Source organism: Stenella coeruleoalba, assembly GCF_951394435.1.
Source record: "Stenella coeruleoalba genome assembly, chromosome: 1".
NCBI lineage: Eukaryota > Metazoa > Chordata > Mammalia > Artiodactyla > Delphinidae > Stenella > Stenella coeruleoalba.
The window spans coordinates 171,946,543-171,971,513 of NC_137169.1; the positions used below are offsets into that span (position 1 = coordinate 171,946,543).

The 24,971-nt window shown below is 39.0% G+C and overlaps 1 protein-coding gene and 1 pseudogene across 17 annotated transcripts in view; one reads left to right on the forward strand and one right to left on the reverse strand.

Moving 5' to 3' along the window:
• The window catches only part of HMCN1 (hemicentin 1), an 883,583-nt gene that overhangs the window by 506,409 nt on the left and 352,203 nt on the right, over nucleotides 1-24,971 (reverse strand). For 4 of the 16 annotated variants that reach the window (XM_079903109.1, XM_079903110.1, XM_079903099.1 and 1 more), the window contains exon 1: nucleotides 13,259-13,548. The exons of 11 other annotated variants lie outside the window; for them this stretch is intronic. In XM_079903109.1, coding sequence (XP_079759235.1) covers nucleotides 13,259-13,526 — 268 coding nt within the window. In that variant the 5' untranslated portion in view covers nucleotides 13,527-13,548. Of the gene's footprint in view, nucleotides 1-1,859; nucleotides 1,901-2,673; nucleotides 2,968-13,258; nucleotides 13,549-24,971 lie in introns of those variants that run through there. One more of the 16 variants, XM_079903104.1, reaches the window with a different exon arrangement.
• On the forward strand, nucleotides 5,466-6,560 carry LOC307197133 (cytochrome c oxidase subunit 5B, mitochondrial-like; annotated as a pseudogene). The gene has a single exon. The product of its transcript is annotated as a cytochrome c oxidase subunit 5B, mitochondrial-like (transcript).

Below are 24,971 nucleotides of genomic sequence, written 5' to 3' on the forward strand. Positions count from 1 at the left end.
AAAGAGTTTTGTTTTATTCGGTGTTAATCACTGGATGGTCTTAATATGGGTTGAACTGTGTCCTCCCTAAAATTCATACATTAAAGTCCTATCTCCCAGCACCCTGGAATGTGACCTTTTTTTTTTTTAGAAATTAGGATGTTTCAGATATAGTTAGTTAAGATGAGGTTAAGATACTGGGGTTGGGTGAGCTAATAATTCAATATGACTGGTGTCCTTATCAAAAAGGGAAAACTGACACAGCACACAGGGAGACCACCCTGTGAACATGAAGACAGAGATCTGTGCCTCTACAAGCCAAGGAACACCAATGATCGTGAGCAAAGCACCAGAAGCTAGGAGAGAGGCATGAAACAGATTCTCCCCTACAGCCCTCAGAAGGAAACAGCCCTGCCAACTTCTTGACTTCAGCTTTCTAGCCTCCAGAACTGTGAGACAATAAATTTCTGTTGTTTAAGCTACCCAGTGTGTGGGACTTTGTTATGGCAGCCCTCACAAACTAACACGGTGTTCCCTTTGCCGTGCCTTCCTGGGCACATCTTCTCAATTTCACACATTTCTCAAAACAGAAGAAGGTGGCAAAAAATAACCTGTAGAAAGCTATTCTTTTTCAGGAAATTTTGTACATAATGTGAGAGTTCATATAAGTCTCAGTTGCCTCCTACATAAAATAAATTTAACATCGACCAGTTAGGTTTTTTGTGAGCCACGCAATGTATCTAGTTCCGTGTCGGTCCATAGTAATGACTCAAAAAAATAAAATGGTAGCTGTTATTATTAGAAATAAAAATGATGCTACTAAGCCTGTGTCACTAAGATGTGTGAGCTGAAGTGTTCCCTCAGGAGTCCCTTCCAGCCATGCTGTCTGCAACAGATGACTTCATCAGGCTCCAACTCTCCCAGGGCCTGAACTGGTATCTTAAATTTATAGCCAAGTCTCAGACTTTGCAAACAGCACATCCTGCCCCGCTTTACATCACCATCATCTGCGATCACTGCCGCAAATGCAAATCATTCCTCTTCCCTTTTCCTCTCATCCTGTTTCCTCTCTCCTGACCCATTCATTCACATCCTATCTCCTCACAAATTCTGTGGCCTTCCAAACTATCTTCTCACAGGAACTCCGCATCTAATCCCCACTTTAGCTGAAACAAGGTTCTCCATAGATGGTGCCACCTCCCCTACAGCCCTCCCCAGTGGAGTCTGCTCATTCTTCAACATGCCATTCTGAGGTGTGTGCCACCTGACACCCTCTAACCTTCTTCATCATTGTCATCTCCCATCTGAAGACATCTAATGAATCCTTATTAAATAAAAATTTGATGCCTGACTCACTGGCTTCCTCAGCATTTTAAGCTCTGTTACTATGCAGGTTACTTTAACACACATGTTCAACGCTGCAGACTCAAGTTCCTTGATTTCAATCCCACAATCTTCATTTCTACTCAAGCTGAATTCTATGATCAATCACTCTGGCCATTCTTACCAATGAATCCCAAATTCTTTGTTATATTGTCCTTCACATGCAAAATCTCAACTCTTGTCAGTCCAGCACATCCAGGTTTGACTCTATGATCTGTCACTTCAGTCTCTCTCTTATCAATATTCTTCTCAACCATATCTTAGTTCTTTAGCCACAACTGCTCAACGAAATCCCAGTCCTAGGTCAAACAAGTGATTAAACTCAGCAATTATACCCAGGCTGCCGAGAGCTACTGGAGAAAATCACAAAGGTAGGCAGTATTCAAGCATCACAAGTTCATCTTCTGAACCACAACTCATCCTGGAAAACTGTCTCTGTGTCCACAGGTAACTTCTACCTCCAAAACGCCACCATTTTTCTACAATCCCTTACTTACCGTTCTGCCACTTCCCTCCTCTCAACAAATGACCCTCCTTTCTGTTTGAGAAAAAAAAGAGTCCATCAGACAGGAAGTCACCCAACATCCTGTATCCTCACCTACCACCTTGTCCATGACTATACCTATCAATGGTCTGCTTCTCTCCTATTACACTCAACCAAACGTCTTCTCGTGCCAACAGCCAATCCTTCTACTTTGCATTCTATCTCCTCTTACTTCCTCAAAGTCCTGGTTTTATAAAGTATCTGTTCTCCCTTTGGCATATTTTATCTCTTCTATTCTACTGACTTTTCTAGCAGTATTTAAATATTTATCCTCTCTCCCACCTTAAAAAATGTCCTTTCTCAACTCTAAATCCCAATTACTAATGATTATTGAGAATTTACTGTGTGAAAGGGATTGTGCTAAGTTTTGGACATCTAGTATTTCACTCCTCACATCAACCTTATAGAGTAGTAATACTATCCCCAATTACTGAAAGTGAAGCACAAAGAAGTTACAATCACACAACAAGTAATTGGTGGAGCCAGTCTTCCAACCCAGGCATCAGACTCCAGAGCCTATGCTTTAAACCACAATGTTATGTTTCATGACAGAACCACACTGCATTCATTAGCTCCATTTTCTTACCTGTCATTTCAGCCTCCTGACTCCACAACTCCAATGAAACTATTTTATTTTAATCTTTTGGTTAAAAGCCTTTATTTTCAGTAACTTTTTAAATGGATAGAGTTGACAACTTCTCCTGCTTTAAACTAACAACTTTTTAGATTTCCAAACCCTGCTCCTTCCTGTTTCTCTTCCTATTTACCTGGACTCTCCTTTGCAGAATCTTTTATGAATGTCCCTTCTTTTAAATGCTTGTGTTCACCATAGTTCTTGCCTGTCTTCCTTCTTTTCTCAGTCTACATACTCTCTTTAGATGATCTCGTTCATTCCGATGGCTTCAGCTATCACCTATATAAGTTTCAAGTGGAGAGGACAGTTACCTGGCACTATTCACACTAACAGTGACAGCTGGAAATGCTGAGGGGTGGAACCTGGAGACTGACAGGCCAGCCAAACAGATTCACACAGGGAGACATTTACTTTCATAAATTTACCATCAACCAAGATCTGGCTCTCAGACTTGCAAACTCAGAAACTTTAACTTGACACTGTCAGAATACTTTAAACAATAGAGGCAGATGTATAAAACTGGTATGCCAAAATGTGAGTTACCAACGAGGAATATAACTGTCTGTGAATCTGAGGTATATGCCAGTCTGACCAGAGCATTCTCTCACCATAAGTAAAGTTCATGAGGTTAAATTATTTGGAGGCTGTTTGGTGAGCACGGAACCAAAACAAGGAGAGTTAATAGTATGATCCAAATATGTAATGACATCATTACATATTTATAAAGATAAACAGTCTATCACCACAGTTGGAACATTGCTCATGATGGACTAGTTATTTAAGTGTAGAATGAACTAACACTCCAAACCGCAGATAGAACTTGGCAAAAATATATATATCTGATTTAAAAATGGGCAGAGGATCTGAAGAGACATCTTTTCAAAGACATGCAGATGGTCAACAGGTAAATGAAAAGTACTCAACATCACTAATCACCAGGGAAATGCAAATCAAACCCACAATGAGATATCACTTCACACCTGTCAGAATGTCTACTATCAAAAAGGCAAGAAATAAGAAGCGTTGGTGAGGATGTGGAGAAAGGGAACCTTTGTGCGCTGTTGGTGGGAATATAAATGGGTGCAGTCACTATGGAGAACAGTATGGAGGTTCCTCAAAAAATTAAAACTAAAGCTACCATATACATGATCCAGCAATCCCACTTCTGGGTATTTAACAAAAGAAAACAAAAACACCAACACAGAAAGATATATGAACCCCCATGTTCACTGCAGCATTATTTACAATAGCCAAGATATGGAAGCAACCTAAGTGTCTGTTAATGGATGAATGGAAAAAGAAAATGTGGCATGCATACACATACACAGACACACACACACACACACACACACACACACACACACACACACACAGAGGAATATTATTCAGTCATAAAAAATTGGAAATCTTGCCATTTGCTACAACATGGATGGACCTTGAGGGTTTTATGCTAAGTGAAATAAATCAGATAGAGAAAGACAAATACAGTATGTTCTCACTTATACGTGGAGTCTAAAAAAATTTTTTTAAAAACTAATGGATACAGGGCTTCCCTGGTGGCACAGTGGTTAAGAATCTGTCTGCCAATGCAGGCGACATGGCTTTGAGCCCTGGTCCAGGAAGATCCCACATGCCGCAGAGCAACTAAGGCCATGTGCCACAACTACTGAGCCTGCTCTCTAGAGCCCGCAAGCCACAACTACTGAGCCCACGTGCCACAACTACTGAGCCCATGCTATTGAGCCCGCATGTCACAGCTACTGAGCCCGCCTGCCTACAGCATGGGCTCCGCAACAAGAGAAGCCACTGCAGTGAGAAGCCCACACACAGCAACGAAGAGCAGCCCTCGCACACCGCAACTAGAGAAAGCCCACGGGCAGCAACGAAGCCCCAACACAGCCAAAAATAAATAAAATAAATTAAAACAAATAAACAAAAAAAACTAATAGATACAGAGAAAAGACTGATGGTTGTCGGGGCAAAGGGTGGGGCGGGCAAAATGAGAGAAGAGGGTCAAAAGGTACAAACTTCCAATTATAAAATAAGTAAGTCATGGGATTGTAATGTAGAGCATAGTGACTACAGTCAATACTCTATTGTATATTTGAACGAGGCTAAGAGATTAAATCTTAAAAGTTCTCATCACAGAAAAAAACAGTTTCTAACATGTGTGATCACAGATCTTGACTTATCGTGGTGACCATATCACAACACAAATACCAAATCGTTATGTTGTACACCTGAAACTAATATTATATGTCAATTATGCCACAATTTTTTTTAAAAGGAACTTGGTTGTACAATGTCTAAGTCTGTTTCTGTGACTCTTTTTTCATTGCTGACCTCTCATACTTTTGGTTGAGACTTTATTTTGGACAAGTTAATGTATAAGGAACTTATAACAAAGACTACCACCCTGAGAGTAACAGTACATCTTAAAGCTAACTTTACATATCTTTTCTCTTTCATTGTATGCCAATTTCATATTTTAATCTACAGAAGGCAATCATATTTCCCTTTTTTCCATGTTCTAAGGGCCAAGTCCAGTCTTTTGGACTTTATTAATAGCTCAGAAATCCATACCCTTCTTCCTATGCCCAAGTCCCCTCAATTTTCCTCCCTGAATTGCTATGACGGCCTCAGATTTCAGCTCTCAGCTCTCAGGACTGCCTTACTCCAATCCATCCAAGACATAAAGATCTAAAATGAAAACCCAATCATGTCACTTTTCACTTACAATCCTTTCAGCCTCCCAAAAGCTTTCAGGATGAAATCCAAACTCCTTAATATTTTTGACTAAACTGCTTTTACTCATGCACTTTCTCCAGGTAACACTTCTTCCAGAAAACCTTTGCTGACCATCACCCTCCTGAATTCGGGATCAGGGACGTGCTCTCAGCTCACACAATTCCCCATGCTGTTTTCCCCACTATAAAATGTTTCACAGCATATAATACTGTTATTTCTCTTGCCTTTCTCCCCAAAGACTGTTAACTTCTTGTAAGCTATACCTCATTATCTTTGACTCAAAAGCACCTAGCACAGTCCTTGACAAACAGGGAGTTTATTACCTATAAATAGAGATAAGCAGTCATAAACATCCTTGAGAATGGTTATTATTTGCCTGATAAGAGACAAGCTATAAGCAAAACCAAATTCTGATTTACTATCCATCAATTAAAAGGCTGTCCTCAACCTAATAAGGAAAAAAAAAAAAAACCTTCATCCTGTGGGAGTCATAGACGATTTTTCAAAATAGAAGCATCCCTAACAAACTTAACATATTTGATATATCAAAATTCGATTCCAAATGCTGGTAGCTGGCGTGATGGCTTCAAGTTTACTCCGCAGAGCTGAAGCGCTGGCCATGCAGGCCCTGACGGCCCGCGGTCCCAACGGAGTCTCCATGGTGCACTCTATGGCATCTGGAGGTGGTGTTCCTACTGATGATGAGCAGGCATCTGGGCTGGAGAGGGAGGTCATGCCGGCTTCACACAAGGGACTGGACCCGTACAATATGCTCGCCCCAAAGGCAGCCTCAGGTACCAAGGAAGACCCCAATTGAGTCCCCTCCATCACCCATAAGCAGATAGTGGGCTGCATCCGTGAAGAAGACAACAGTGCTGTCATCTGGTTCTGGCTGCACAAAGGCGAGGCCCAGCGGAACCCATTACAAGCTGGTGCCCCACCAGCTGGCCCACTGAGCCCCTGTACTAACTCACTCAAAATGCGATGTAAAGTTTCTTCTTTCCCATAAAAACTAGCCATTACATTGGCTCCTCCTCCCATTAAAAAAAAAAAAATTTGATTCCTACACTTTGAAGTTTTCATTGTGCAGAGCAAAACGTCTCCATATCCTCAGAAAACAACCAGTGACATGGGATCTACACTCTCAGGTTAAAATAGTCTATCATCCTAGGAAACAAAGTTATCATTATCATTGTCTAACCAAAATCTCTCACTCTTAAACGTTAGTTCATTTCTTTTCGTTAGATTTCTCTTTGACTTAAAAGACCAGTCCATTTCCTCATGAAAACCCTTTTCCTGTAGGATGTGCCAGAGGCAAAGGGAGACTAATAGCTTCTTGGCTCCCTTTTCTATATATAGTGAAACTGAAAACATTCAACTTGAAGTTTAGTTCATATAAATTGGTATAGGTTTTCAAGGTCTGAATGTGCAATACTTTCCTAGTAAAAATCTTTCTATTCTATTGCTCAGAAAAATATTCTAAGAGAATCTTTTCATAAAAGAAGTCCTAGAGTTTTTTTTAACACTTTGTAGGTCCTGGAGAAACATACAAAGTCACTGAGGGCTCAGAAGTTTTATTACAATGAAACTTTTAAGCGCAGAGACATGTAATGCTGCTATTGCTCCCAGTGAATCAAGTCCTTGTCACTTTGAGTCTCTTTGCAGTCCCTTATCTTTCACTATATTATGATCATTAAAACCATGGACTTTGGTAATAATCTACCAATGCACTGATTTTATAGATAAAGAAACAAGTCTGGCAAGGTTAAACGATTTGCTTAAATGACAAGAATAAGGAAGAGAACACAAATTTGTTCCAAATTGGACATTCTTTCTACTACATCGCATGGGCATTTTGTAAAATACTGGTTGAATCATTTATGAAAACTAGTTTCTATTTTGTTCTATTTTATATTTGTTCTATTAGCTTCATGAACAAAACAACCTTTCCAGTAGCTGGAAACAGCAATATAATTCCAAAGATTTCCAATTCCTCTACTCCCATTCTATTTTAAATTCTCTCCAAACAGGCTTTCACTCCCATCGTTTCTTGTTGAGACATCAATGATTTCCACGTTGCTAAACAGATTAGCCAATTCTCGGTCCTCTTCTTAACTAACCAATTAGTGCTTCTTCCTTGGAAAGCTTTCCTCTCTTGATTTCTAGTTATACTCTTCAATCTTCAGTTTCTCAGGCTACTTTGTTCTTTTATCATCATCTCTGACTGCTAAACATTGGAGTATGCCAAGGCTGAGTCCTTAGACCTTTATTAATTCTTCATTCAATCGGTCCTTTAGTGGTCCTACCTAGCCTCAGAGCCCTGATTACCATCCTATATGTGCCTCTGGATCCCAAATTTATGTATCTGACCCAGACCTGTCCCCTTGAATTCTAATCTTATATATCTAACTGCCTTTGTAATATCTCTACTTGGGTAACAAAGGCATCTCAAACTTAAACATACCCCAAAATAATAGCCTCAGTCTCCCACTCTTTCTCAAACCTACTTCATGCTTGTTCTCCATCTCAGTAAATCGCTATGCTATGCTTCTACTCACTCAAGACAAATCCTCAGAATCTCTCTTATCTTCTGTTATTTTTCTCTCACATCTAGTTCATCATTAAATCCTTTTGGTTGAATCTCCAAAATATACATAGAATCCAATTATTTCTCAAAACTTCCAACTACCAACTTTACCCAAGATATACCATCCTCTTCTGCACCTGGCTCTGATGACCAGGGAGACTGTGCCACTGCGTCCCACAAGACACCTTCTATATAAGGCCACTCTTTCAAGACCAGGAGACACAGCTGAGATACTTCATATACAGAAACAAACACAAAGAGTTAGGCAAAAGGAGAAGACAAAGGGATACCTTCCAAATAAAAGAATGAGATAAAAATCTCAGAAAAGAACTAAACAAAACAGAGATAGCAACTTACCAGATAAATAGTTTAAAGTAAGTAATAGTCATAAATAAGCTTAAAGAACTTGGAAGAAGAATGGATGAACTCAGTGAGCTTCAACAAAGCTTCAACAAAGGTTGAAGGTTAAAGAGAGAATCTTAAGGTTAAAGGTTAGAGAGAGAATCAAAGGTTAAAGAGAGAATCTTAAAAGCAGCAAGAGAAAAACACTTAGTTACATACAAGGGAACCCCCATAAGACCATCAGCTAATTTTCAGCAGAAACTGTATAGGCCAGAAGAAACTGGCACAATATATTAAAAGTGCTGAAAGAAAAAGCTTACAACCAAGAATACTCTACCTGGTAAGGTTATCACTCATAATTGAAGGAGATATAAAGAGTTTCCCATAAAAGAAAAAGCTAAAGGAGTTCATCACCACTAAACTGGCCTTACAAAAAAAAAGTATTAAAGGGACCTCTTTAAATGGAAAAGAAAAGCCCATAACCAAACCAAACCAAACCAAACAAATTATGAAACAGAAAATCTCACTGGTAAAGGCAAACATACCAAAGGTAGTGGTTCAACCACCTATAAAACTAGCATGAAGGTTAAAAGACAAAAATAGTAAAATCATTGATATCTAAAATAATCAGTTAAGCAATACACAAAATAAAAAGATGTAAATATGACATCAAAAGCATAAAACATTGAGGGTGGGGAAGTAAAAATGTAGTGCTTTTAGAACGTACTTGAACTTAAATGACCATCAACTTAAAATAGCCTCCTATATACGTAGGTTGTTATATATGAACCTCATGGTAACGACAAACACAAAACCTATACCAAATACACAAAAAATAAAGAGAAAGAAATACAAACACAGCACTAAAAACAAGTCATCAAATCACAAGGGAAGAGAACAAAAGAAAGGAACAGAGGACAACTACAAAAACAACCAGAAAACAATTAACAAAACTGCAATAATAATTATTATTCTATGAATTATAATTATTCCTATGAATAATTATTCTAAATGTAAATGGACTAAATGCTCCAATCAAAAGACATAGGGCAGCTGAATGGATTTTAATAAAAAAAGACCTATATATACACTGCCTGCAAGAGACTCACTCACTTCAGGTCTAAAACACACATACTAAAAGTAAAGGAATGAAAAAAGACATTCCATGCAAAAAGAAACAAAAAGAATTGTTGGAGTAGCAATATGCATATCAGACAAAATAGGCTTTAAAACAAAGACTAACAGGAAACAAAGAAGAGTATTACACAATGACAAAGGGATCAATCCAATAAGAGGATTATAATACTTGTAGTATGCACCCAACACAGGCATACCTAAATACATAAATATTAACAGATATAAAGGGACAAATTGACAGTAATACAATAATATTAGGGGACTGAAACATACCACTTGCGTCAATAAATAGATCATCCAGACAGAAAATCAATAAGAAAAAGTTGGCCTTAAATGACACATTAGACCAGATGGATATAATAGACTATTATAGAACATTCTATCCCAAAACAGCAAAATACACATTCTTTTTAAGTACACACAGAACATTCTCCAGAGGTTAGGGGTGGGACTGAAAGTTCCAATGCTCTAATCACAGGGATGAGTCTCCTGGCAATGAGCCCCCTTTCTTCAGTGGGGTTCAAAAGTTAATTCATTAACATAACAGAAGATACCTTTATGGTTCTCATCACTTAGGAAATTTCAAGGGTTTTAAGAGCTCCTTGCCAGAAAAGGTGACAAAGCCCACATATTTATTTCATATTACAAATCACAATATCACATATGTTCACACAGAAAAATGCACACAAATGTTTATATTAATAGAAGCATTATTCATACTAGCCAGAAAGTGGAAACAACCCAAATATACATCATAGATTAAAAGATAAACAAAATGTGGTATATCTATAAAATGGAATATTATTTGGCCATAAAAATTAATAAAGTACTGATTTATGCTACAACATGGATGAATCTTAAAAACATTATGCTAAAGTTAAAGAAGCCAGTCAAAAAAGACCACATATTATACGATTCATATGATTCCATTCATATGAAAGTCCAGAAGAGGAAAATCCACAGAGACAAGAAGTAAATTAGTAGTTGCTTAAGGCTGGAAGGAGGATGACACGTGGCGGCGGAGGGGAGGGGTAGAGGACTGATAACTAAAAGGCACAGGGCTTCTCTGTGCAGTGAGGAAAATGTTCCAAACTTGACTGAGGTGATGGTTGCATGTATATATCTCTGAATATACTATAAACCACAGAATTGTACATTTTAAATGAATGATTGTATGGTAAGGGAATTATATCTCAATAAAGCTGTTAAAAATTAATGCATTAAATGTGATTCTAGAAGTGAAAAACCCATCTTAAGCAGAGGCAGCATCAAAAAGTTGACTTGGCTTGCCATGACCCTGGTCCTCTCTGGTACTTCCTCCTACCATGGATTATGTTGCTGCCCCTCTAACAATAGCTTCCTACATACACATTTTCTGAATGATTTTATCACCTCCTTGTCAACTTGTTAGACTTATTGCTCTTGTATGTCTGTATTTTCCATGTATTTTCATTTTTACCCCCACCTGAAAACACACACCTTGCTCCAAACCATAACGCAGAGGTCCAAACAATCATCTGTAAAGGCTTGAAGGTCTTTGTCAAATGCCTGAGACTACAGCCCAGATCTTACCCATTATTTCATCTAGCTAAATGCAAAAGCAGATGTCAAAGGATTTTGAAAAGCTATAAGTAGTCGAGGTGATTCATATAATTACATTAAATTACACACATCTTTTCTTTGCCTGTCAGTTGTGTCAGGGACTGTGAAAAACCACCACATGTAAAACAGTCGTAAAACGTTACAGTTGGACATGACCTTAGCGATGTTCAGATGCAATTCTGCCATTTTATAGTTGAGATAACAGATACAAAAAGGTAGATAGACTTCTCTAATGTCACTCAGTAAGCCAGCAAAACTCCATTCAAGGCCCTTTCTGTCCACTGGTGAGCGCAAGCTGATAACCAACCAGAAGTACAAGGGAATCAGAAACTCTTGATGACTGTACACACACACAAATAGAAAATGACACACAAAGATAATATTACAATCCACTACAGTGAGTGAGTAAACTTAATTAAAGGTTATTAGTATGTTTTATTTCCCTCTTTATCTTCAAAAACACTTTGGTCTTAGCCTCTCTACTCTGAATCACAATGGAACTAGAATTAACCATTTTTGCTGAATTATACATACAATTAATTTTATGGAACCAATTTAAGTTAATCATTTTCTCATATTATTTAACTCAAAATAGCTATAATTTCTTAGCCATTTGTTATTAGCATACCACCTTTCCCTACTTTGAATCATGATTGCCAAAGTATAGGAAAGTCAACTACAACAAACTTCCCCATTTGGTAACAACTGGAAGGCGGCACACTACAATACAATTTATTACAATAATTTTTCATATCGTATCAAAATATGATGGTGATCTAGTTTCCATTTATGACTAGAGGCAATTTTTGTGTTCTGCTTACAGCAACATCATTTCATAACAGTTTTTTGGAGGAAAGCAAATTGTGGTGTTAGAGAAAAGATTTTTTACTTTTTTTTAGCCTATTTCAGATTCATCCCTATAGAAGAAACATATTTAGCCTATTCCAAAATAGCAAAAGTCTTGGACCACATCACAATTGGCATCTTGACATTTAATAAATTAAAACATTATAACACATGAGGTATCTCACGGAGGCAGCTAACACAGTAAATGATCGTTCAATTCTTCATTCAAATATAAAGAACATATCACGTTTGATCAACGTAGAAATTACTAAGATATATGTATATCCCGGAAGAGTAGGATAGGTTATGTTTTTCATCACTTAAAGAACAACAACAAACAAAAATCCCAGAGTTCTATTTCCCTCTAAATTCCTCCCCCTGCCAATTTTTTTAATAGCTGAAACCTGCCACATTTAATACCCAGCAATGATTTGAACTCATATATGCTTGTCAAATGCACAAGGAAAGAATCTGAGATTCTCAGTATCAAACTCTCATTGTGAAGAGGTTGTGTCAAGGTCTTCCAGTGAAGAGACAGATTTCAATAGAAATGTGGGAGAACAGTGGGGGAGAACTTTTAAGAAACCACTGCTTTATTTCTTCAACTGGGCAGCCACTTCTGCTAATGAACCTCAGGTGAATGTTATAGACAGCCAACCCCAGGGCTCCCCCGGCAGTGCTACCCTCAGCAATAACAATGAAGGCTCCTATGAGCCTCATAGAAAGGTGCCACTTTAAAGAGAAACAAAAAAGTAAAGAGGATCAAATTCCAGTGGAGCAGCTGAAACCCATGGCTTTAGGGCAAAAAATAAAGTGATTGTGCTTCAACTACCTTTAAAGAGCACCGCCATACCAAATTTCAAGCATTTCTACTGGATGGACATAACATTTATTACCATCTGTGAACCTAACTAAGGATGATCTGGTGCAAAGAATTTGAATAGATTCAATTAAGAAATGAATGGCTTCTTCTTATTTTCATCTCTTCAGTTCATTAGTAATCATTGCTTAACAAGCTTCCTGGTGTCTCACACTACAGGTTTTTCTCCCCCCTACTTGAGAGTTATCTTGAGTACGCTCTCAAGCTGGATGTTAGCTCTTAAAGTATTGCTGCTGAATACCCATGTCCCAATCTGCCTTAAACACTTTAGTTCCAAAATTTTTAAGTTAATTTTTAAGTTAATTAACTGTTTTTGATGTCGTTGCTCTGGTTCTGATTTTCATAATTCCACATTTCCAGGTTTGGGTACCACCGTACAATCACCCTAAACAAGCCACCTCCCTGGCTGAGACTTTAGGTATCAGAAAGCAAACCCAGATACAGGCGAGCAATTCTTTGTTACAACTGTATACAGCTACACATTCTTTAAAAATTGTTCTGAAACTCACACAGAATTTCACAGCATAAGAAACAATGTAATCATAAGGAATAACAAAGAATAAATATTTCCCTTACCTGGATCATGGAAAGGCACCAAAGCAAAGTTGAAAAGAGGTCTCTTAGGTCTTTTCAAAGACGTCTCCAAAATTTTGGAAGCCCCCTCGATAACCTGAACTAAATCATCATACATGGAACCCGTCACATCAAACACAAAAGCCAACGTGGAGGCCCCCTCGGGAATTTCCTCAGCTCTGATCTCTGACTGGGGTCTTGCTTCCTGAGCCTGGGAAGTATAAAGAAGAGTGAACAGGAATACTGTGCGGACAATGTCCCAGGAAATCATTTTGTCTTTCTTTCCTTTTTTTTTTTTTTCCTGAGCGCCTAAGCACTGTGCTGAGTCCTCCTCAACAACAGGCAGCGGGTTTCTTCTCGGGGCAATTCATTCGACTCCCGAAACCTCTTTGAACTCGCAAAAAACCGGGCGCTGAGAATCAGATGGGGACAAGCACCAAACCCGAAACCCTGCAGGGGCCGGGCGGGCAGAGATGCGGCAGCTTTTGTCCAGACGCAGCCTCCTCCGGGACAGCCGAGTGCCCGCGGCCCGGGCGGCGTGTGGCTGAGTGCGGGCGGCGCGCCCGGCCCATGCCCCGGGGGCCGTTCCGAGCCAGCGGCGCCGCACAGAGTCCGCTGCCCTTGCTGCCGCCGCCACCGCCGTCGCCGCCGCCGCCGCCGCCGCGCCGCTCTCCGCCGGGCCAGCCGTCGCGGCTCCCAACTTTCCACTGCGCGCCTCCAGCCCGGGAGTTGGGAGGGGAAGGGAAGCCGGGCTCGGCCTCGCCTCCTGATTGGCCGGTGGACGCCCCCCCCTCCTCTGCTCTTGGGCGCCCCCACCTCCTGGAGGACGACTTCTCTCCACTGATTCTCGGGTCAATTCAGTACCTGGGAAGCGCTCCCAGTATCCCCTCCGCACCCGCCCTCGTTGTTTCTCACTTCCCAAACCCCAAGGTAAACAATGGCTTTCAAGAATGTGTGGCAAGAACCCGAACCGAGGGACACCACGCTAACCAGCACTAAGGGAATTGTATTTTTCTACGATGCACAACGCTGCTTCAGACACCTCTATCATAATTCCCCTCCCCCACCAAGAAGCCAAGACCTCCCCCCCTCCCCAGCCCAGCCTCCCGCTCTCAGCCCGCAACTCAGCCCAGCCGGGAGGGGGAGCTGGAAAGTTCTCCCGGCTGGGCTGAAGCCACATTCTCACTCTTTGATCTCCTCAGGGACTGTAGAGCTTTGGGGAAGGGAGGGAGGACAGAGCTGGATGGGCCAGAAACGGGAGGAAGGGGAAAAGGGCTGTTGAGGGAAATGAGAGAAAGACAGCTGGAACTGGGTAGTCACTGATTGTAGTTAGGAAAGATGGTAGAAGGGAAAGCAGCTGGATGTGGAATACAGGGTGGCAGCTCAGTGCAAAGGATGAAGAGGGAGAGAGGGAAAGGAAGGGGGTGCGGGGGGGAGGGGGAGAGAGATCATACTGAAGAGAAAAGTTAATTTTTTTAAATTTCACTATCAAGATTCATGTTTGCTGAGCAATATGAACCCTCCCTTCAGCATAATGAGGCAGAATAATATCCTCATTTCACACTTCCTTCCATAGAACACCCATGTGCCAAGTCTCAGCCAAAGATCCATTGAAAAGGTGTTCCCTTCTACGGCGTTTTCTTGCTGATAAGTAAGGAAACCTCGCCCTGTAAAACATTACAAAGTTTTTCCGTGTTGTAATTATTATACACATTTTGGTACTAATAACAGAGATAAGAAGAGGGACAAAGAAAGTCAACCATAAGCTAAGGATTCCTTGCCTCTTTTTAATAAAAACATATTCACATCCTGCAAAAGGAGCTGTGGTCTGGATCCTGGCATTTAAAGAGGGGCCAGCAGGCATCTTGATCTGAGTTGGAATGTGTGTTAGACCACCCATCCAACACGGAGGTCGCCTGAGGAAGAGCCAGCTCCCCTGAGCCTTTTATAGTCTGCAACTGTCTTCTCTTTCAGACCCAGGGACTCTGGACCCTGAGTTTATGATACCTATAAGTCACGTCATTTAAAGGAAGCAGCCTGGCCATTTGGAATGAGTGGGAATATGAGAGGAAAGGGGGAACGTTCTTCCTTTCTAAATAGTATTTAGAAAATGCTATTTGAGTAACCTACTCCTTTGTTTATCTAAGAGGGATTGCATTCTAAATCCTGGAGATTTCACTGAGACCTGAGCTGTTCCAGGTGTTCAAGGGAGGTGGTAGAGCCTGGTGATTAAGGCTTCTGGGTCAGATAATCTGCATTCAACACCCAGCTGTGACACTTAATAACTGTGTATCTTCAGCAAGTTACCTATTTCTTTATGCCTTCGTTGATTCAGCTGTAAATGGAAATAATGACAGTACCTACCTAATAAGGATTCAATGATCTATCTTGGTAATTGTTCCGTGCATACTTGAAAAGAATGTTATTTGGTGGAATGCTCCATAAATGTCAATGAGGTCAAGTTTCATAGTGTTGCTAGAACATTCTGTATCCTTACTGATTTCTGCCTTCTTGTTCTATCAGTTACTGTGAGTGGAATTGAAATCTATGACTATAATTGTGTATTTGTCTATTTCTTCTTGTAGTTCTATGAGGTTTTGCTTCTTGCATTTTGAAGCCTGTAATTAGAGGCATAAACACTTAGGATTATTATGTCCTCTTGACTGACATTTTTATCATTATGAAGTTACATTCATTATCCCTGGTAATATTATTTGCTGTGGAATATGCTTTGTCTGATATTAATATAGCACTCCAGCTTTCTTTTGATTAGCGTTAGCATGATATATCATTTTCCATCCCGTCACTTTTAAACTATTTGTGTGTTTATATTAAAGTGTGCTTCTTGTAGTCCCTTACAATTAGGTCTTGTTTTTTTCATGCAAACAATCTCAGCCTTTTATTGGGCTATTAGACTATTTACATTCAATGTGATTATGGATATGGTTGGGTTGAAATGTACCATCTAGCTATTTGTTTTCTTTATGTCCCATCTCTTCTTTGTTTCTTTTTTCCTGTTTTTCTGACTTCTTTTAGGTGTACTGAATATTTTTTATGATTCCGTTTTATATTTATTGCTAGCTTATTAGCTATAACTCTTATTTTATTTTAGTGGTTGCTATAGTGTTTATAGTATATATTTTTATCACAGTCTTCCTTCAAGTAATATTATACCACTTAACCTCAGAATAATATACTTCCATTACTTTCCTCCCAACCTTTTTGGTTAGTCATCCATTTTATTTTACATTACTGTATTTTAAACCCCACACTATATTAATGTAATTTTTAAAGTAGTCAATTATCTTTTTAAAAGATTTAATTAATTCTAAAATTAATATATTTACCCAGGTAGTTACCATTTCTGATGCTGTTCATCTCTTTGTGTAAACCCAGGTTTTCATCTGATGTCATTTTCCTTCTCTCTGAAGGATTTGCTTTAATACTTCCTGTAGTGCAGTTCTGCTGGTGATGAGTTCTTTCACTTTTGTGTGTTCAAAAAATTCTTTATTTCACCTTTGTTTCTGAAAGTTTTTGGGTTTTGTTTTGTTTGGGCTTTGGGGTTGTTTGTCTGTTTGTTTGTTTTGTTGGATAGAGGATTCTAGGTTGGCAGGTTTTCATTTTCCTTTCAGTATCTTAAAGATGTCACTCCACTGTCTTCTTGCTTGCATTGCTTCCAGTTGAGAAATGTCTCTCATATTTATTTTTGTCCTTTTATATGAACCACATCTTTTTGTCTCTTGATGCTTTTAATAGTTTTCTCATTATCACTGATTTTGAACCATTTGATTATGGTGTGCCTTGATGTAGTTCCCCTCATATTTCTTGTGCTTGCAGATTGTCAAGATTCTTGCATCTGTAAGTGTATCGTTTTCATCAAATTTGTACATTTTTGGCCATTATTTCTTCAAATATATTTACCTCCTTTCCTTTGCAGACCCCAATTCACACATATGAGGCCACTTCAAATTGTTGCACAGTAAACTGATGCTCTGCTCAGTTTTTTAAATTAGTATTTTCTTATTGTGTTTCATTTTTTGATAGTTTTCATAGTTATTTCTTCAAGTTCACTAATCTTTTCTTCTCCACTGTTTATTCTGCCAATTGTCCCATCCAGTGTACTTTACATCTCAGACATTGCAGTTTTTATCTCTAGAATTTCTATTTGGATCTGTTTTTTTTTTTTAATATCTCCCATGTCTCATTTTAAGTGCATGAATATCTAGAAGACAGTTATAATAACTTTTTATGTCCTTGACTGGTAATTCTGACATCTGTACCAGTTCTATTACAGCTTCAATTAATCAGTGTTTCTCCTTATTATAGGTTATATTTTCTTGCTTCCTTTCAGGCTTCATATTCTTTGATTGGATGTCAGACATTATGAATTTTGCCTTTACATTATGAATTTATAATAGATATTTTTGTATTTTTATAAATATTCTTGAGCTCTGTTCTGGGACAGAGTAAAGTTATTTGGAAAGAGTTTGATCCTTTTGAGACTCACTTTTAAAATTTATTAGGTCAGACCAAAACAGTATTCAGTCTAGAACGAATTCCCCATTGCTGGGAAAAAAACTCTTCTGAGTACTCTACCCAATGCTCTTTGAATCATGAGGTTTTCCAATCCGGCAGGTGGGGACAGACCTATCCCCATCCCTGTGTGAGTGTGGGCACTGTCACCTTTATTCCTTCAAGTGGCTCTTTCCTCACAAGCACATGCTGGTCAGTACTCAGCTGAATATACAAGGGGGACCCCCTCCACCTTGGTTCCACCTCCGCACACCATGGCCTGCAAAATCTCTCTGAAGATGGTAAACTGGGACAGTTATAGGACTTGCTTCATTTGTTTCCCATCTCTGTGGAATCATTGTCCTTTTTTGCCTGAGAGTAAAATGAAAAACATGCTTACAATGCACTTGGCACAATAAATACTCAGTAAAGTTTGGTATTATTATTACCATCATATTTATTTGAAGTTACAGCATTGAAAGTTTGAAGCTATGTGTATATGCATTGAGGACACAATGCTTTGGAAGGGACAGATAACTAGGGAGGCTTTTTGTTTATTTATAGAAGATCTTTTGTAGCTTCACTAACATCCTGATATCTAAGTGGGTGGTAACACTTAAGAACTTAATGTTTAAGGTCCGGAAGGTACCATGACAGGGAAAGACGGGTGACAAAGAAAAGGAATATTTAATGTCTCAAAAGGCGTTTCTACTTACATATGTATATATGTAGAAATACACATTAACTTCCGTAATCCCAGTGCATCTCTCCACTTCAGTCTCATATAATTGATAACTGTATGATTTGGAACACGTGAGAGACATACATGGGCTCTCCCACTCCTTTTCAATAAAATTTGATCTTTGTTGAAATGCAGATCTCTGGGGACAGAGTAGCCCTGTGGACAGAAATCTTATTTACACTTTAAAATAAATGAGTCCCTGAAAGTAGATTTTGGCAGGCAGTCAGCTGAGAACACCAAGAATATAAAATGGGAGAAAGTAATTGGGTTAGGAAGAGGGCATGGCCCAGGACAGGGGTAGAAAGGGTTGGGCAAAGGGACGGTGACGCTTAAGTCAAAGTACTGCCCAGAAATAACAATATATCCCAGCCTTTTTCCTGCTTGTGTTATTAAAAACAGTCTCTATGATGTTGGAAGGAAGACTAGTTTATGAATCTAGTCTCTTCAGCCACTAATTGTTTCAGTTCTGTCACTCACAGCAGGTCATACTAAACAATTTCTAAAATTTGTTCCAGCTGTAACATTCTCTGATGGTCTTAGCTGAAGTTCCCCAGAAAGCAGAGCCAGAAATGAAGGGCTGGGGTGTGATTCCAGGGTGCAGGCATGACGGATAAAGGGAATGAAGCAGCAGAGAAGGGGGAGGCAGTATAAAAGTGCATTATCAAGTTGGCCTCTGCTGTGAGCTACTAGTTACTGGGTCCTGTGGAACTGACTGAAAACCCTTATGTTAGGTGCCTCAAGACTGTGAAGGCGAAAGAGCAGTGAATGAGGTAAAAGGGCAAAGTACCTACTATCGGCAAGCATCCTCATTGGTCAAAGGCTTACCCCATCAGGCTAAAAACACCCCAAACTTTTGGGTCCCATTTATATGGGCGCTGATCTGGTTTCCTTGGCATCCTGCCCCAAGGCGTCAATAGAAAAGCCCAGGACAGAGACAAGAGAGGCACACGAGACACCTGAGACAAGATGCTCAAGAGGTTGTCGGGTTGCACCTGCGTGAAGTTGGTTGGAGCTTGATTATATCCTGAAGACAAGAAAAGACACCGAAGGAATGTAAGCTGAAGGGCAAGAAGATGAATACTTCAGCAAAATCAGACAATGAGTGGAATAAGGGAAGTAAGTTGGGGAAAAAGACAAAAATAGGAGTAGGCTGCAGTCATAATATTAATAACATCCTTCATCTAGCAAAACTGAGACTTGGCAAGTTTATGCAGTTTGCCTAAGGTCATTACTAGTGAGCAGCAGGATCAGGATTTGGACCCAGGCAAGCTGATTCCCAAGTCCATGCTCTTCACTGCTTTGCACTGCTGCCCCCAGGCTCCAAGTTACAAACTAAAATAATAGCAATGGATAAGACAAGGAGAAACTGTTAATACATTAGGAGTCTGGGATTAACATATACACACTACTATATATAAAATAGATAATCAACAAGGACCTACTGTATAGCGCAGGGAGCTCTACTCAATATTCTATAATAACTAAATGGGAAAAGAATCTGAAAAAGAATAGATATATGCATATGTATAACTGAACCACTTTGCTGTATACCTGAAACTAACACAACATTGTAAATCAACTATACTCCAATATAAAATAAACTTTTTTAAATGTCATTGCTTTTTAATATATTGACTTTGTATACTACAATCTTGTTGAATTTGTTATTAGTTTAATAAGATGTGGTTTTTCAGGCAGATTCTTAGGACTTCCTATATATATGATTATGTTGTTTGCAAATAAAGACAGTTTTACTTTTCAAAAAAAATTATCAAAAGTATGTGGTAGGGACTTCCCTGGTGGCACAGTGGTTAATAATCCGCCTGCCAATGCAAGGGACAAGGGTTCGAGCCCTGGTCCGGGAAGATCCCACAGGCCGCGGAGCAATGAAGCCCGTGCACCACAACTACTGAGCCTGTGCGCTAGAGGCTGCGAGCCACAACTACTGAGCCTGCAAGCCACAACTACTGAGCCCGCGTGCCTAGAGCCCGTGCTCCTCAACAAGAGAAGCCACCACAATGAGAAGCCCGTGCATGCAAATGAAGAGTAGCCCCCGCTCGCTGCAACTAGAGAAAGTCTGCGTGCAGCAACGAAGACCCAACGTAGCCAAAAATAAATTAATTAATTAAAAAAAAAAAAGCATGTGGTAATTTTCTATTGCTTTTTATAAAAGATCTGCATAGGTAATTCCAAACAAGCACAAGTCAGAAACACCCTTTAAATTCTCTATGGACAGAGACAAGGATGAGAGGAAACAGTAAGTTTAATGGTAGCGGATACCTATCCTTCCTTGGTCTACCCTAGACACTATCCTAGGTAACCTCCAGGATGTCCTAGAAGATCCTAGGAGGTAGGGAATAGGAGTAGAGAAGGGAGTAGCTCCTCTTGGAAATTAATACACAATGCAGGCTTTGCAGTGACATGTAGTAGTTTACAGAACATCTCCAGTTTCATGCTAACAATCACCAAATTAGCTCTCAAAAGTCTCGTTACATAGATTCTCATCTTTGTTATATTTTAGGGGGAGAATATGAAAAGGTGATGTGTTTTAAAAAGTAGTCTAGCACATTTACAGCAACGTCAACACTAAAATCTTCTCTTCAATTCAGTTTTCTTCCTTGAAATTCTTTGACCTGCCCTCCAGAAGATCAGACACTTCTCACTGGTTAAGTATTTCAAGAAATCACCTAATTGGAAGCATTTATCACACTAGGCCTGATAAAGCCTAGCTCAGAAAAACATTGCCTTAAAAGAGTGAGTTCTCAAGACGATTGCTGTAAAGTGGTGTGTCCATACACTGCTTTATTGTAAAATGCCTCCTGCAAATCACTAGATGGTTTGACATTATCCTCAATGATCTTTCCTAAAATGTCTAGTTCTCTATGTAATGAGGCCCAGGATTATTTTATGTTTACTTAGCACATTTCTACAGGGTAAGTAACGTGCTATTACAACTAAATTAAAAGTAGAGTACTTCTACACCGACCATAATGGTTGTACTTGGCACCGCTATGAAACTTAAAAAAAAATAAAAGTTTGATTATTTTTTCTTGTCTCTCTTAAAAGGCAATAAAAGGACAGAAAGCCATCATGTTGTAACTGGAAAATTAATCACATCAAATATTCTCTTATACTAATCAAGTTATAAGTCAGGAATTGGCTTATATAAAACAGATGTTTACATTCTTATTCTCCTTTGGTACGAACGTCGAGAGAAGAAAGAACAGAATAACTCTGTCATGGTGTGCTTTGGAGAATGGAACACTCTAACTTTTTTAATGGAGCCACAAAGCCTGTGGTCAGCCAAGGAGACAGCCAGAAGAGGGAAAAGCACGGGGGCCAAGCCTTCTATTCCTTATATAGGCAAAACTCCTGTTGTCTGTAATGGAATGGGAAGTACGCTGCCTGAGGAAGAAAGAACACGTGTCATCCAAAGGGAGCCCCACTTTTGGCTCAGCCGCTGCCCTAGCTCTCTAGGACTCATGATTCTGGTTTGCATTTCAATTGTGAGCTCTTCATAAGGACCACAGCTACCCACCCCCTCCTAAAATAAAGACCAAGAGACGTACAAGCTATCCTCAGACTACTTGGGGGGGAAGTTTTGAAAGCTTAAGTGAATGCTTAATGGAGAAGAGAGGCTTGAACAAAGAATGCCTCAGCTTCCCTTTCTGAAAAGAATGGAAGAAATTAACATTTAGCCTCAATGACCTCTCTCCAGATGTCTTCTCAAACCTCCATCCTCTTTCACAGGTGGATGCTGTCCCCGTAAAGTCAGGGCAATATTCACACACCCAGTCTTTTCCGCTCCTTTATCCCAATTCAAATGCTGGAAAAGATTTTAGAGATCATTTTTCTACTCCAGGGCCTTCAGTTTACAGAGAGAAAACTGAGTCCCAGACAGTGACTTGTCCAAGGTCTTACAAAATTTTGAAGTAAGGTTGGAAGTATATTTTGGACCTGTAATTATCACTTTTTTCTATCTCACCAAATGTACTAGCTAATATTTATTGAGGACTTACCAGGCACTATTTTAACTATTTTTTATGTATGAACACAGTTAATCATCTTCAATTCTCATTCCAAAACTGTGAGGTAGCTAACATAATGATCCCCATTTCACAGAAGAGGAAATTGAAGATGAAATTCACACAAAGAGGTTAGGTCATCTGACCTGGTTCTCACAGCTCATCCTTCTCTTCACTTTTATTCTCTTCCTTTTGCCTTCAGTCCACATTTTCCCTATTATTTTACAGTAAAATTGAAAATTTTAATAACCGAACTTTGAAGTATATAATTACTTTATAGTATATTTCAAAGTTTTATTAATAATATAATAAACATACTATATTGGCCTTTTCAGAGAAAAAAAAAGATACTACAGTCTTGATTTCTTTTGCTTTGTCTACTATCCACGAAGCAGTCTCTGTCTTTGAAGGAGCTTTTCCTACCCCTAAGCCTACTTTTGAGCTTTCTCTCTCATGATTTATCAATTCAAACTAATTTTATATTTTTCCCATGATGCCATGAATTCCTTGAGAATAAGGGCTGTATTTGAGTCAATTTTATAAACACATGGTGCCCAACATGCAGTAGAAATTCAATAATGTTTCTTTAATGAATTGCTAAATTCATAATGATTAATAATAATGACAGCAGTAATAATAACCACTGCCATTTAAGGGGTAATTTAACCATGTTCCTGGCACATAGGTAAAATGAATACATTCAATATTCACAATAATCTTGTAAGATAAATATTTCTTTTTTTTGTTTTTTAACATCTCTATTGGAGTATAATTACTTTACAATGGTGTGTTAGTTTCTGCTTTAAAACAAAGTGAATCAGTTATGCATATACATATGTCCCCATATCTCTTCCCTCTTGCGTCTCCCTCCCTCCCACCCTCCCTATCCCACCCCTCTAGGCGGTCACAAAGCACCAAGCTGATCTCCCTGTGCTATGCGGCTGCTTCCCACTAGCCATCTATTTTACGTTTGGTAGTGTATATATGTCCATGCCACTCTCTCGCTTTGTCACAGCTTACCCTTCCCCCCCCATATCCTCAAGTCCATTCTCTAGTAGGTCTGTGTCTTCATTCCCATCTCACCCCTAGGTTCTTCATGACCTTTTTTTCCCCCTTAGATTCCATATATATGTGTTAGCATACGGTATTTGTTTTTCTCTTTCTGACTTACTTCACTCTGTATGACAGACTCTAGGTCCATCCACCTCACTACAAATATCTCAATTTCATTTTTTTTTATGGCTGAGTAATATTCCATTGTATATATGTGCCACATCTTCTTTATCCATTCATCCGATGATGGACACTTAGGTTGCTTCCATGTCCTGGCTATTGCAAATAGAGCTGCTATGAACATTTTGGTACATGACTCTTTTTGAATTATGGTTTTCTAAGGGTATATGCCCAGGAGTGAGATTGCTGGGTCGTATGGTAATTCTATTTTTAGTTTTTTAAGGAACCTCCATACTGTTCTCCATAGTGGCTGTATCAATTTACATTCCCACCAACAGTGCAAGAGGGTTCCCTTTTCTCCACACCCCCTTCAGCATTAAGATAAATATTTCTATAACCATTTCAGAGATGATCAAACTAAACTAAGAATGGCACGCAATTTGCCCAAGATCACATTGGTTGTACATGGTACAGATAGGAGTTAAACCCTGATCTTTTAGGACTCTTTCCAATACACTCCATTACCACCATGCAAAATAATTTCATTATTAGCCTGAACCTGACATTTCTAGGAAAAATAAGTGTTCTGCAGAGAAAGTTATTCATTTTAAGGCCAAAATATTTATTTAATTCATCCTGCTTACGTGAATCTATCTTTACTTAACTCTAGATACCTAATCAAAGAGTTGCAGAAGTGAGGACAATTTAGCAGGATGTAGCTTTGGAGAAAAAAAAAGGAATAGTATGAAGCTGTGAATATTTTATTTAGCTACTCATCTGTTTATTAGAAACATCCATAAAACATCTATTTTTATGGAAAGGGAAAGATCAATGTTCTAACATGGATTTACCTGATACTGAAAGAATATGAAAAGGTATTAGAATACAGTTCAGATGGTAGATATAACCCATTTTCTGTTTTCACTTTTATTCTAACTATGATATATTTTTAGGGATGAAACATCCTTTCTTCTCTTCTTGCAGACCTCCCTTCCATGTCTCCAAAATAGGGATTTTCCTAGGCTAAGGCTTTGATTATGGATGTAAAGAGTCCTAGAATTCAGGGAGGAAAAGAGCTATGAAAATCAGAAAACACCTACTATTTTAGACAGCTGGGAATCTGTCCTAATTTCAAACAGAGGAAGAAATTCTAACTTCTTATCTTACATTCCAACATTCAGTAACTCTCTTTATCAGAATATTTCTCCTTACATTTCTTCTAATGTAAGTTAAGCCTCTTTCTTCTTGTTCTGTTTTCAGAAGT